Source organism: Mastigoproctus giganteus, chromosome 3 (assembly GCF_048544385.1).
Source record: "Mastigoproctus giganteus isolate SK-2022 chromosome 3, ASM4854438v1, whole genome shotgun sequence".
Classification (NCBI taxonomy): domain Eukaryota; kingdom Metazoa; phylum Arthropoda; class Arachnida; order Uropygi; family Thelyphonidae; genus Mastigoproctus; species Mastigoproctus giganteus.
The window spans coordinates 247153282-247167968 of record NC_143577.1 but is presented as its reverse complement, the minus strand read 5'-3'; the positions used below and the strand labels follow the sequence as shown (position 1 = coordinate 247167968).

The 14687-nt window shown below is 37.5% G+C and overlaps 1 protein-coding gene across 3 annotated transcripts in view; it reads left to right on the top strand.

Annotated features, from left to right (window-relative positions):
- LOC150089005 (transmembrane protein 120A-like) overlaps positions 1–14687 on the top strand; it is a 118838-nt gene that overhangs the window by 61223 nt on the left and 42928 nt on the right. For all 3 annotated transcript variants that reach the window (XM_090370996.1, XM_090370997.1, XM_090370998.1), the window contains one exon: positions 1543–1608. In XM_090370996.1, coding sequence (XP_090227122.1) covers positions 1543–1608 — 66 coding nt within the window. The remainder of the gene's footprint in view (positions 1–1542; positions 1609–14687) is intronic.

Genomic DNA, 14687 nt, shown 5'->3' with positions numbered 1-14687 from the left:
GGTGGGCTGGAGTCCAGTGTGATTTTGGCCATAAACGCTAGTATGAGGCCACTACAAATTTTCCCGGGTAAGAATTTTTGATCCAGTCCGCCTCTGTTTATTGATATTGCTTTTCTTTTTCTCTCTGAATCCGCAGTGTCTTCACCAGGACGCTTCCTTTTCACACCTTTTAAGTATTTTACTAATTTTTAGGGAATAAAACACAATTACAAAATGAGGAGGCACGCTTGATACACATAAACAAAGCTGCGCGCATGGAGCAACTGAACAAACAAAACCGTAAAGTGAGAGACACACTAACACCTCACTAGCTCACATTTTTAGGGGTTACTACTATAAAACAAAAACAATTTCCAGTTACGTTTCTGCTAGTGGAATCTGTTATAAACTGGTAGTAAACTCGATCTAACTGCATTTGCGATAATACCGATAGCTGGAATTGTGTTGGTTTTTACGTTATTATGGTGAAATGTGTTTCCCCTTCACTGATATAAAAAACAAATACATTTTCAAAATCTTCTCTTCATTCCTATCGTGTTGCGTTCGGTTGGGGTGATTCTGCGTTAAGTTGTAAACACAAAGGCAAATCGTGCATAAGCGAATTCGGTTCGTGTTATATAAGATATCGTTCCCCTATTTATAAATCGTATGATCGAATTCGTGTAATGTAAACACGTGTTATACGAGGACTGACTGTACTACACGTGATGCAAAATCCACAGCTCTGTGATATCATTTATCATTTTCTATTTTTACGGGAGTCTTACTTTTGTGACAGTATTTATGGCAATACCGTGTATATATACAGTATATACAGTATATATATATAAGTTTATATTACAGTATATAATGTATCATGGGAATCAAGTGACAAATGAAATATAATTGGAATATAGGTATTCAGAGTAAAAGTATACCTATAGCACATAAGGCCAAAGTATTTAGTTAACCTAAGTTGGACTTCATCGTTATACCCTATAATTAAACACATAATATATAATAAAATAATATAAAATAAGATGATAATGAAGTTAATTACTGATAAAAGGATACATTCAATGGTATGTTTTCTAGAGCTAGCACTATTCAATACATCCTATCAGTAATTGGCTAAGGCTATCTGTTTCTGTTTGCTATTTGTCAGTTTATCTAGGTTCAAATTACTGAAATTATAAATTAAAATGCTTTAAAGTTATATATGCAATTTATGTTAAATTTAGCAGCAAACCGTCAGAATAACAGTTAGCCCGACAGATAGCAGTGGATCACACTTTTCTAATTCTCTTTTTTTCTACATTTTTAACAATAATTTCTTATATATATATATTTGCTTATAAATTCCCACCATAGGTTATAAATTGTAGCTGATACGGATGCAAAATCAAAAAGCATATAACCATAATTCTTACTGTTATAGTAGATTTACTTTAAAATGTAAAACTAGCACTGAAGAGTATGCAAAATGAATTTCCTTTTTATGGAATAAAAGATATTGAATTGTTTATAGTATTTTTAACGAAAAGTCATTTGATTACTTTGCAGCATTAAAGGTTGGTGGCGGACAAACCATTTTATCACAACAATCCAAGCTGGAGTTATCATTGTCTGGTAAGAGTTTTTGTATCTTAATTATATCGTAATTGTTTTTATATCTTCTAAATGATTTGGTCTGATGCTTTGCCTTTTTTTTTTTTTTTTTAAGAAGGTGCTTTTGTTTTTTTAATTTTTTGCTTTAATTACAAATGGTGTTAATTGTGTAAAACTGAAGTTCTTATTTTAACTCCAGCTGGCGAAACTTTTTGTTCTTATTGCATATTCTGGTTCGCTTTGAGAAGATGTGAAAATCTTAACTTTTTAATACTCAAAGTTTATTACGAAAGACATCATTGTCAGTTTTGTGGAGACTTTGCACATCAGCAGTAAAGTTACATGCATCTCTTTATTTATATATACAGGTAGTCCTCGTTTTGTGCTGGTCAGATTTGCACCGATTCACAATGGCGCTGATCACTAACCACAACGCCATTTTTATTTATTTATTTTTTAAATTTATTATTTTTTTTTAGCAATTTTTTTTTATAAATTGAAAGTTTAAAATCATTAGACAAAATTTATCGGCATCATACTGTGCTATGCATTGTGCACTGTTCGTGTGATTTATGACAATCTGAGCCAATCAGCAATTAGTGCATTTGTATCAGAGACGAGAAAGATTCCTGCCCTCAAAGTAACCACTCGTGGATACGTGGAAGTAAAGGTCCATGTGGTGAAGCATTCAGTTGGTTGTTGTTTACGCTATTTACACATGTTGGAAATTTATTACGCTAACAATTTTTTTTTATTAATTGTGCTATTAATAAATTAAATAATAATAATAGTGATAGCCGTGTGCAGTTTTTTCCCATTCGTGTTATAAAGTTTTTAATTTAATAGAATAAAGACACGCCACGTCTGGTAAAAGTAGTTAATTGAATCGTAGTGCAATATTCAGAGGATGGAATCTGATGAAAGCCGCCCTAATGTGTGAATATGGGTTATGAATATGCCTCCATCGACTATTACTATAACTATGAAGAATGCTAATCTGATAGTATGAACCAGAGTAGAAGAATGCTAATGAAATAAAACAATCAATGCAAAGTAGTAGGTAAAATTTTTGGTGCCCGGAACCTAACCCCACGATTTCCGATTGACTCCATTATATAAAGGGTTACATTTGCACCTGTCCCCCCCCCCCCGGGAACAACCTAACCCCAACGTAAATCAAGGGCTACCTACACACACACACACACACACACACACACACACACACACACACACACACACACACACACACACACACCAATGAGCCAAAACATTATGATGTTGGTGCTCCACGTGCAGCCAAAACAGCTCATACCTGGAGAGGCATGGATGTTATAAGATTTCTAAATGTGTCTAGTGGTATCTGGTACCAACATGTAACCACCAGATCCTTTAACTCCTGTAAGGTCAGTGGTTGAGATGCCGCAGATCAGAGTTGCTGTTCGAACACAAACCACAGATGCTCGATGGGAATTGATGTCTGGGGAATTCGGAGGCCAGGGCAATACCTGGAAATCTTCCTCATGTTCTGCGAACCAGTTTCGAACAATCCAGGCAGTGTGGCATGGCACATTATCCTGCTGAAAGATGGCACCACCACCAGAGGGGAAGACCGTTGCCATGAAAGGGTGTACCTGGTCAGCAATGATGTTTAGGTAGGTGGTAGATGTTAGAGTGCCCAGCACATGGATGACTGGACCCAGGTTATCCCAACAGAATGTTGCCCAAAGTATGACACCAGCACCACTGGATTGTTTTCTTCCCAAGGTGTATCTAGACACCATCACTTCCCCAGGTAAATGACGCACACACACATCCAGCTGTCCACATGGTGCAACAGGAAATGTGATTCATTGGACCAGACTACCTTTTTACAGTCACTCAAGGTCCAATTTTGATGCTCGCATTCCCATTGTAGGTACTGTTGCATTGTAGGTACGTGGTTAGCATGGCCACTCGGAGCAGCCTGCGGCTATGCAGCCCCATTTTCAGCAGGGTTTGATGTACTGTGTTGTGACACATTACTTTCATCACCAGCATTCAACTACCGGTGAGTTGTGCTACATTCGCCCTTCTTTTGCCACATACCATCCTGGAGAGCCTTCGCTCACCTCGAGCATTGATGAGTCATGGTCATCCAACACCTTGCTGGCAGTTCGTGGGTTTTCTTTCCTCGGACCACTTTTGGTAGGTACTAACCACAGCCGACCGTCAGCATGCCACCAGCCGTGCCATTTCGGATATGCTCTGACCCAGTCGTCTGGCCATTACAATTTGGCCTTTGTCAAACTCGCTTAATTCTGCCTTTCCCACCTGAAGAACAAGAGTTACACTGATTAACGGAGCTCAGTATCAGGTGTTTTTAATAACATGTCCCGATCCGTGCACACACTTTAGTTAACCTGCCATGCTTTTTCATAGGGGTGGTCATAATGTTTTGGGTCGTGTGTGTGTGTGTGTGTAGTAACGAATAATGGTATTAAGAAGCTAATTAAAATATAGGGGGGGAAATGCCTGTACGAAAAAGATAAATAGTAATATAGCTTATGGATCAGGGACACTGCATTCGCAAAAAGTACCCTACAGCCATAATGTGTATGTATATATATAATATTGTAAGTAGAATGTGTGAAGGAGATTTTATTGGTTTAAGTCTAATGAAAATACGGTATATGGAATGAGTGGGAGTGATATATGGAATGAAAAAGAGGAAGAAATGGACTGGAAATTAAAATAAAGATAAGTGAAAAAGCAACCAAAATGGAATAACATTGTGGTGTCCTTCACAATTTTAGTGTCATCATCAGAGGTCATCCACCAAAATTATGAAAAAGACAGCAATGTTCTTGCTTCTGTTTCCGACATGATCTGTATGCTATGGTGCACATGTGTAGTTGCCACGTGCTGTGAAGGCAAATTTTGATATGAATTTTGCATTATTAAATTTATAGGGGATGTGCCAATAGAAGTGGTTATAATACGGAGTGCAAACAGATCATGCATGACCTTACAGAAGCAAACACACACACACACACACACACACACACACACACACACACACACACACACACACACACACACCCCTAATAAGGCATCTGGATACACCAGTCGCCTCCACACTTGCATTGCTGACCGCATTACACACAACCTGGTTGGCCATACCTCCCGAACGCTTCTGACATCTTGTTGAATCAATGCCACGTCAGATAGCTGCTGTAAAAGGACCTACGAAGTATTAGGTAGGTGGTCATAATTCAGGGATCACTTAGTGTATTATATAGGTGTAAAAACACCATAGACAACTCTTAAAGAAAAAAAATTATTATAGTAGTGTAAAAGGCATTTCAAACTGTATCTCATATTGTGCTCATCCGTCACGAGTTACCACGTATTGCGCTACCTCAAATAAGTAACGTTTCATTGATAGAGACTGCCGACCTGGCTAGCCAGGTAGGTAAAGTGCCTGCCTGGCAACCCAAAGGTCGCGGATTCGATTCCCACCTTGGGCTGGATATCACGATGGTGCTGAACCAACCGGTTGGTTGGATATCCCGGCCACGATACACAAAGGAAGCAAAAAAAAAACTGGTTCCTTCGTGTATTGATCACATCATACGAAATAAATCGATAGAGACTTGTTACTTATTCTCAGTGGTCACCACCACCCAGATGCACCATTTCAAGGCTTGTTGGTCTTTCATTGGTGGGTGGGTAGGCACCCTGGTATTGGAAATATGACAACCCAGTTTTGAAGATAATCCCACAATATGAGAGATGCCAAAAGGTGTACGTGGTAATGTTTAAGTAAGACTAAATGCAGCTTGGCATAATATTTTTAAGAGTTATAATTATCTATATAATATAGGTGTAAAGAAATGTATTATACCTAGTTGAGTGAAGGATGAGCACAATATGAGATACAGTTGAAATGGTGCCTTTTACGCTATTAATGTAGTTTTTTTCTTTAAGAGTTGTCTGTGGTGTTTTTACACCTATATTATATAGATAATTATAACTCTTAAAAATATTATGCCTAGATGCATTTAGTCTTACTTAAATATATATATATAGTTATATTTATTTAAGTTCGCCAGTACGAGTAGTGTTTTACCTTTTATTTAAATATATAAATAAAACGTGTGTGCACGCGTGTGTGTTAAATGTCATTATATAAAAGTTACAGAAAGGTTTTCAGTTGATGAAATAGTTTCAGTTGATGAAAGATTAATAAGTCAGGTATGACAGATGCACCTAAAAGTGCAAAGCAGCATTAATGGATGCAAGAGTATATATAAGTTTGTATTAACGTATTGAATAAAGTATGCATAAATGGATGTGAAAATTACACAAAGTGCCAGAAACTAGAAGGGTGAGGTTAGTAGAAAAGGAAGTATAGTAGATATGTGAAAGAATGTTAATATCCTAAAAGTTATGATGAATTAAGAAAATTATTGGCAGAATTAAAAAGCCAATAGAAGGTAGATGAACTGTCAAGTAAAATTAGTATAGTAAAATACAAATAAAATAAAAAGTAAAAAGTGGTACAGCTGTCATCAGATAAATTTGTTTGTTTGTTTGTTATTTGGTTTTTAGGAACATTAGCAACAAAGGCCATATTGCTCCGGGGATATGCGGTGGTCATTCTCTGACCTTTCCGCATCCTCTGTATTTGGTGGTCAAGAGCTCGAACCCTGGTCTAATCAAGAAGCGTGTGCTACGCACTGCTGTTGTTGCTCACCTGGCTATGGAAGAGCCTGTCATCAGATATGGGGGAAAACATATTTAGATAAAGGTTGAATATAGGTAAGGCAAATATGCAGAATCTGATGTCAGCTGAAGCAAATAATGATACATCATTAGCATTAGTAGAGGCATATGATGCAAGAAAGCAAGCTTATGCAGCACCAGCCAAAAAAAAAAAAAAAAAAAAACCCGCTCCCATTTCACTCCTCTGTTCGTTCCAAATACCTGTCCACCTCAGCCTTGAATCTATTGAGGCTATCAACTTCCACAACGGAGGATGGAAGTCTGTTCCACCAACCAACTACTCGCTGGCTAATGGCAAACTTCTGCACATCTATCCTACAACTGTCTTTCCTCAATTTGAATTTATGCCTTCTCAGGTGATTATTCTGAGCAAGAGGAAGGATCCCATCAGCATTGAGCATGCTCAAACCATTCAAGGCTTTATACACCACAATCAGGTCACCTCGCTAGTGCCTAGTCTCCAGACACTAATTTGCAAAAATTAAGCCTTTCTTCGTAAGAACAACCCTATGTTCCATTCACTAATCTTGTTGCCCTTCTCTGTACTCATTCCAACAGCTCTACATCCTTCATAAAATGAGGCCTCCAGACCTGTGTACAGTACTCAAGGTGTGGCCTGACCATTGCCTTATACAAGGGAATAAGCACCTCCTTATCCCTGCTAGAAAAATTTCTGTATATCATTGACAAGACATTATGAGCTACTCTTGCAGATTGTCTGCACTGCTCGGAAAACTTCATATCTGCCTGCACAATTACCCCCAGGTCCTTTTCGTTCTCTACCACTGTCAGTGTATTACCACAGGGTTGATACATCACTCTGGGGTTACTGCTTCCCATATGTAGTACTTTACATTTGTTAATGTTAAACTTCATTTGCCACCTCTCAGCCCATCTACTCAACTTTTCTAGATCCTGTTGCAGTAGCGTACTGTCATTAGTGTCCTTAACAACCTTGCCAACCTTCGTATCATCTGCAAACTTGACATTAAGCTTGATTTTTAATTCAGCCCATAATTTTCTTAATTCATCATAACGTTTAGGATATTAACATTCCTTCACCATTCACATATCTACTACACTTCCTTTTCTACTATCCTCATCCTTCTAGTTTCTGGCCCTTTGTGTAATTTTCACATCCATTTATTTAATTATTCAATATATTAATGCGTGCTTTGTGTGTACCAGTTTTCGAACTGTTTTTTGTAATTTGTTACCCAGCTTTCTCTCTGATCACTCACTGAAGGTGATGGTAGATGGCTCTCTCTACATGCATACATTGCTTACATACATACACTTTGTGTAATTTTCACACTCTCTCTTTCACGCTACGTACATGCATGTACGTAGTGTGAAAATTCCACAAAGTGCCAGTAACTGGAAGGGTAAGAATAGTAGAAAAAGAATGTTAATATCCTATAAGTTATGATGAATTAAAAAAAATTATGGGCTGAATTACTTCAGCTCTATCTGTTCACTCTGTCTATACATACTTTATCTAATATATCTATTCATACATACTTATATATACTTTTGCATCCTTTAAGGCTGCTTTGTGCTTTTAGGTGATTTTTCAGGTAATTTTTCATCAACCTAAACCTTTTTTTTTCATCGACTGAAACTTTTATTTTAAAAAAAAAAAAAAAAAAAAAAATATAATATATCCAATATAATTATTTCGTATCTAATATATTATTTCGATCCAATATATATATTTCATATTAATTTATCTAAATGTATGTTTTTTCTATAAGCAGTCCATGTCTGGTTATATATCTAATGGGAGGCAAAGTTAGGAAAGTACGTAGGATAGCAATAGATACTCCTGCCCTCGTATTGCACTAATAGCTCAGAGTGTTGAAGAATTTTAGGGGAAGGACAGTGAAAAGAATGATTGAAGAAAATACAGTTGGTGCTCAGGTAATCCAGGGGTGCAAGTTCCTGTCCGTATTAGTAACAGCCCTGGATTGGGTAGGTTATTGCATTTTGGAAGGAGATGTCTTTGTATCTCTGTATATCCGAAATGTTATGTTACTGTCTACACTAATGCTTAAATAAACCCTTAAGCTATTAACATTAAGATTAAAAATTAAAGGTAACTGGCAGATATATGTGAAATGGTATCTCTTCAGAATGCCACACCGTTTCACTATTTCAGTGAATTGTAATGAAATAGTCCATATATGCCACCATTAACGTTTCAGTAGTCTTCTGTACATATAATTTTGTGTTGGGGCCAAAAGTTTTTAAAAGAAAAGAATTTATCTAATGTGCAGGAAACTGTGGCATCTACGTTAAGTTACCTATACTTTTAAGCTGTTGACAATTGTTGCTAGTTAGAAATTAACATTTACTAAAAAAAAAAAAAAAAATTATATTAAGTCGCTGCTAGGACTTATCGACCCGCACGTAGCCAGAACCAAAAAGTGAGAACGATCATTCAGTTTGCCGCCCAAGTCATGGGCTTAGGTGGCGACCTCTTATGGTTCAAGTCAAGCCAATGTGGTGAAGGCAAACTACTGTAATGCTCGCAAAAAAAACAAAAAAAAACTAGCTAACGTAGCTAAAATAACACTAAGATGCAACTAAAATATACTGAGATATAAGCCTATCATAAAGTTGCTCTCCCAGAGAGTGTTCTCTTTACATGCTACAGGGAGTGAACAGCCCATGTAAGCAGGAATTATATTTATTTACAAAAATATATACAAAATGGTTCTGTCGATGTTTGCTATTCTTCCTCTATTGTATAATATTTGATTCATTTTTTATTACCTTACTTAAGTATTTATCAGTGAATCTATCTGGAATTTTATTCTTAGTAAGCTTGTATTTTAAAGTTCTAACTGCTTCAAATCTAAGTCTACTATTGTTGAAAATTCTTATTATTCTTATTGTTTGTGAGGTTATTATGTTTCTTTATATTTTAATTGGTATGTTTGAACTCCAGGGGCTATGGGCTTGGCACACCCAGGGTCCTGAGCTGGATATCATCATTCTTCTCTTTCTTGGTGATTTCCTTCTACTTCTCCCCCCCCCCCCGGGTAACTCAGAATTTTTTTTTTTTTTTTTTTTTTGGCTGGTGGAGTATAAGCCTCAGGCTTCCTTGCATCATATGGCTAATAATAATAAAAAAATTCCAATGGCTAAGGTGTATTATTTCGAAATTATACTCTTCTCAAAATAATACACCTTAGCCAGTGTAGTTCAAACATGCCAATTAGGAACGTTAGCTTGAAAAGGTAGAATTTCGAAGAAAGGAAGTCAAAAAGTTCTGAATGATTTGTAAAGTTGGGAGAATGATAAAAGCAACAGAAGAATTTTGACAGAATGGGATAAAGAGGTTTTTAATTCAGAGGAGATCAAAAAGGAGAAGATTCCAAATAGGAAAGTTTGTGTCAAGGAATATTGTAGTGGATGTTGCAAAAGTACCACCTTTAAAAATAAAAACGACCCACAAACAATTCAGGCAACTGGGATGAGTGGTGGTTAAGATAACAGATAATTGAGACCATGTCAGAAAAAGTAAGCGGGACTTGGCAGATTAGGTGGAAATGGATATCATTGAAATTGGAACTGAAACCAGATATATTTGTGGAACGAATGAGGATTTTGGGATTTCAGATCTTTTTGAAGATAAGTTTGTTTCTTATTTGTTTGACTATTCATGTTTCATTGAGTAGATAACATAAAAGTAGGTTAGTATGTAGGATAGGAAGGATTGTAGGGGAATGAATTAATGAAATTTTTGAATATGGCATACATACAGCAATGATATGCCCATCTCTTTGACATAATGTGACCTTGATAATTTCTCCTACATACACACTGCTTGAACTCTCTGTCACTAGCTGGCAGAGTTGAGGCAGCGAGATTATACACAAGTTGATCTGGATGTCTCTGACAGAGTTATCAATAGGTTTGGTCCATCCAAAAAATTTCTCCTACATGATAAAATAAATGGGGATTGCCAGGTATTTTCTTTGAGACTAAATTGGTTTTGCTACTTCAAGCCTCTAATAAGCAACATGATGATATTGCAACAGGTGATGAGAGATATGTATCATCTAGTACTGTCTGGTGACAAAGGTTCAGCCGTTCCTCTGTGTGATGTGAATGCTACGTGTCATCCCCTGCTTGCATTGGTTCAGACTTGGGGATAATGGTGCTGACCTTGCAGAATGGCCAGATTGCTTAAATGTACAGAAATGATGCAAATGCACTAACTTGTACATTAGTTAAACTATTTACATAACCTGAGAATTATGGTATCATCATCATCATCATCAGCCATTTTCAATCCACTGCAGGATGAAGGCCTCTCCAGCAACTTTCCAGTTCCTTTGTTTTGAGGACTGGCCATCCATTTACTACCCACAAACTCATGAATTTCATCTATCCATCTCCGCCTTTGTTTTCCAGGTTTTCTTCTAGCCCCTGGTGGGGAGTATACATTGATTCATTATTTTACGTTTCAGACAAACTGGGATATTGCTTTTCAGTATGTGACTATATTCCCTGAATGCTATCCATCCAAAATTTATTCTTCTCTTGACTTCCAGCCATTTATCATTATTACAGCTAATAACTTGTCCCAGATAAGTATGTGACTCCACCTTTTCAATTACTGCTCCTTCAATCATTATTTCCCTTTCCGTGGCATACTTGTTCATCATTACTTTTGTTTTAGCCATATTCATCTTTAGTCCAAAATCCTTACTAACTGTGCATAACTGATTAAGATTTTCCTCTAATTCTTTGGGATCGTGGCTTATGACCACAATGTCATCTGCAAATCGTAAATGGTTTAGGTACTCTCCATTCACATTGACTCCTTTCTGCGACCAGTCTAATCTTCTGAAAGCTTCCTCAAGGGCAGCAGTAAACAGCTTCGGAGATATTGTGTCTCCTTGTCGAACTCCTTTCTCGATTTTAAATTTGCTACTGTCTTTGTCCAGTCTAATAAAGGAGGTAGCACTCTCATATATTTTCTTCAAAATCATAATATATGGGGTATCAATGCCTTGTCTTTCCAGTGCCCGAAACATTGCCTTATACTGTATGGAGTCAAATGCCCTTTCATAATCCACAAATGCCAGGCATAATGGTGTTTTATATTCATTTGCTTTCTCCATTAGCTGTGATATTACGTGAAGGTGATCCATAGTTGAGAATCCTGTCCTAAAGCCAGCTTGCTCTTTCGGTTGATTCTCATCAAGTATTCTTTCTAATCTGTTAGTAATGACCCTTGTGAACAACTTGTAGATGTGGAATAACAAGCTAATTGGTCTATAATTTCCAATTTCTGATTTATCTCCTTTCTTATGCAGCAAAACTATGATTGCATTATTCCACTGCTTAGGCATCACACCTTTTCTAATGCACTTTGTGAAGAGCCTTGCCAGTTTTTGTGTTGTGTCTCTTCCTCCCAATTTTAACAACACTACAGTAACTTCATCTTCCCCCGGGGCTTTCCGATTCTTCATTTTCTTCAATGCATGTTCTACCTCATCAGGAAGAATATCGGGTATGTCGTATGTGTTGCTACTTTGCAATCCATCTTCCCCACTGGTGGTATCATTCCCTTGCTCCTTGTATAATTCTCTATAATAGTCTTCTGCTATTTGAATTATGCCTTCTCTGCTGTTTATAAGTACACCATCGCTATTCTTCAGTTTCAGTATCATTTGTCTTTCTGTATTACTGCTCATGGCTGCTGATTTAAATCCTTTGTTTTTCCTTAATGCTTGTTCTACTTTTCTTGTGTTAAATCTTCTTATGTCCTCTCTGAGTCTTTCTAATGGCTTTGCATAACTCAGTATACTCAATTTTCTCCCCGTCAGTGTTTTTCTTGCTCTTCATTTGTCATCTTCGGTTCATCATGACAAATGTTTCTTGACTAATTTTTTCTTCTTTGGATTTCTTTTTCCCTATAGGTTTCTTGAGCTTTATCACTTTCAGAAAGTTGTAATATTCCTCGTCGATATCTTGGTCCTGAGCAGTCTGCAGAAGCTCAAACTTGTTAAGTTCCAGTACATACTGCTTTTTCTCCTCCTCTGTTATCTCAAAGACCTTTTGTATTATTTACTCGAGTCAGTTTTTTTCTTTCCTTTCCTACATCTATATCAAGTATACATCTTACCATTCTGTGATCACTTTCAGCATTTACCTTATTCCGGACGGTAACATCATTCACAATATATCTTCTGTTAGTGAGGATGAAGTCGATTTCATTAGTTGTTAATCCATTTGGACTCTTCCATGCCCACTTTCTGTTCACCCTTTTCTTGAAAAAAGTGTTCATTACTGACAGTCTTTGAGATTCTGCAAATTCCACAAGTCTTTCACCAATTCCAAAATTTCCTATAGTTCCTCTTTCTACGCTGTTTTGCCTTTTTCCAACCTTAGCATTGAAGTGCCCCATAATAATAATGTAGTGGGTTTTCTGCTCATCTAGAAGACTCTCAATTTCGGTGTACATTTCTTCAACCTCTTCATCATCATGGATCGATGTTGGTGCATAAATCATTATAGCATTAGCATTAGCATTAGTAGAGGCATTTGATGCAAGAAAGCAAGCTTATGCAGCATCAGCCAAAAAAAAAAAAAAAAAAAAAAAAAAAAATCCACTTCACCCCTCTGTTCGTTCAAAATACCTGTCCAGTTGAGCCTTAAACTTATTTAGGCTATCAACCTCCACTACAAGGGATGGAAGTCTGTTCCACCAACCAACCACCCGCTGGCTAAAGGCAAATTTCCGCATGTCTATCCTACATCTGTCTTTCCTCAATTTGAATTTATGCCCTCTCAGGTGATTCTTCTGAGCTAGAGGAAGAATCCCATCAGCATTGAGCTTGCTCAAACCATTCAAGGCTTCATACACCTCTATCAGATCACCTCGCTGGTGCCTAGTCTCCAGACACTGTAATTTGCAAAACTTAAGCATTTCTTCGTAAGAGCACCCCTTTGTTCCATTCACTAATCTTGTTGCCCTTCTCTGTACTCGTTCCAGCAGCTCTACATCCTTCTTGAAATGAGGCCTCCAGACCTGTATACAGTACTCTAGGTGTGGCCTGACCATTGCCTTATACAAGGGAATAATCACTTCCTTATCCCTGCTGGAAAAATTCCTGTATATCATTGACAATACTCCATGAGCTACTCTTGCAGTCTGTCTGCACTGCTCAGAGAACTTCATATCTGCCTGCACAACCACCCCCAAGTCCCTTTCATTCTCTACCACTGTCAGTGTAGTATCACAGAGTTGATACGTTGCTCTGGGGTTGCTGTTTCCCGTGTGTAGCACTTTACATTTGTCAATGTTAAACTTCATTTGCCACCTCTCGGCCCATCTGCTCAACCTTTCCAGATCCTGTTGCAGTAGCGTAGTGTCCTTAACAACCCTGCCAACCTTTGTATCGTCCAAACTTGGACATTAAGCTTGATATACCATCATCAATATCATTTATAAATACAGAAAACAATAATGGACCCAACACTGAGCCCTGAGGGACTCCACTAATAACATTAGTCCATGATGAGCAGTGTCCATTGATTACCACTCTCTGTCTTCTCCCCCTCAACCACCCCTTTATCCATAGCAGCAATTTGCCTCCAATGTCACACTGCTCCAATTTCTTTAGCAGTCTTCCATGTGCAACAGTATCAAAAGCCTTTCTAAGGTCCAAGTATATAATATCAAAGCTATTCCCTGCGTCCAGTTCTTTTGTGACTGCATCATAGTATCCAATCAAATTGGTCAGGCAAGACTTCCCCTTAACAAAACCATGCTGTGTCCGAGCTATAACTGAAGTCTTGTCTAAATGATCCTGCAGTGCTTCTTTAACCAGTGCCTCCATTAATTTTCCTGGAACAGAAGTTAAGCTCACAGGTCTATAATTACTTGTCAGCCTTTGATCCTCCTTTGTGAATTGGGGTCACATTTGCACATTTCCAGTCTATGGGTACCTCCCCTGAGTCCAAGGAAGCTCTCATAATTATGGCTAAGGGTTTGCTTACTTGCTTTGCTGCCTCCTTTAATATAACTGGATAGATCCCATCCACCCCGGGTGCCTTTCTTGTGTTTATCTTCAACAGTTTCTCCTCCACTTTAATCTTTAGCTTTACCTCTTAGAAATCTTGAGTATTAGTCTTGACACCCTTGGTGATGTACTTTTGAATTCCAAAATGTTGTTTTTAAAATCTTTATGGACCAGAAACCCAACTCCACCTTCACTCCTTTCACTGTTTCCATTGGTGTACAGCAGATTTCCACTTGATAAACTTATAAGTGATTCATTTCTTCTTCTTGTTTCAGCCAAACCGATGATATTCCA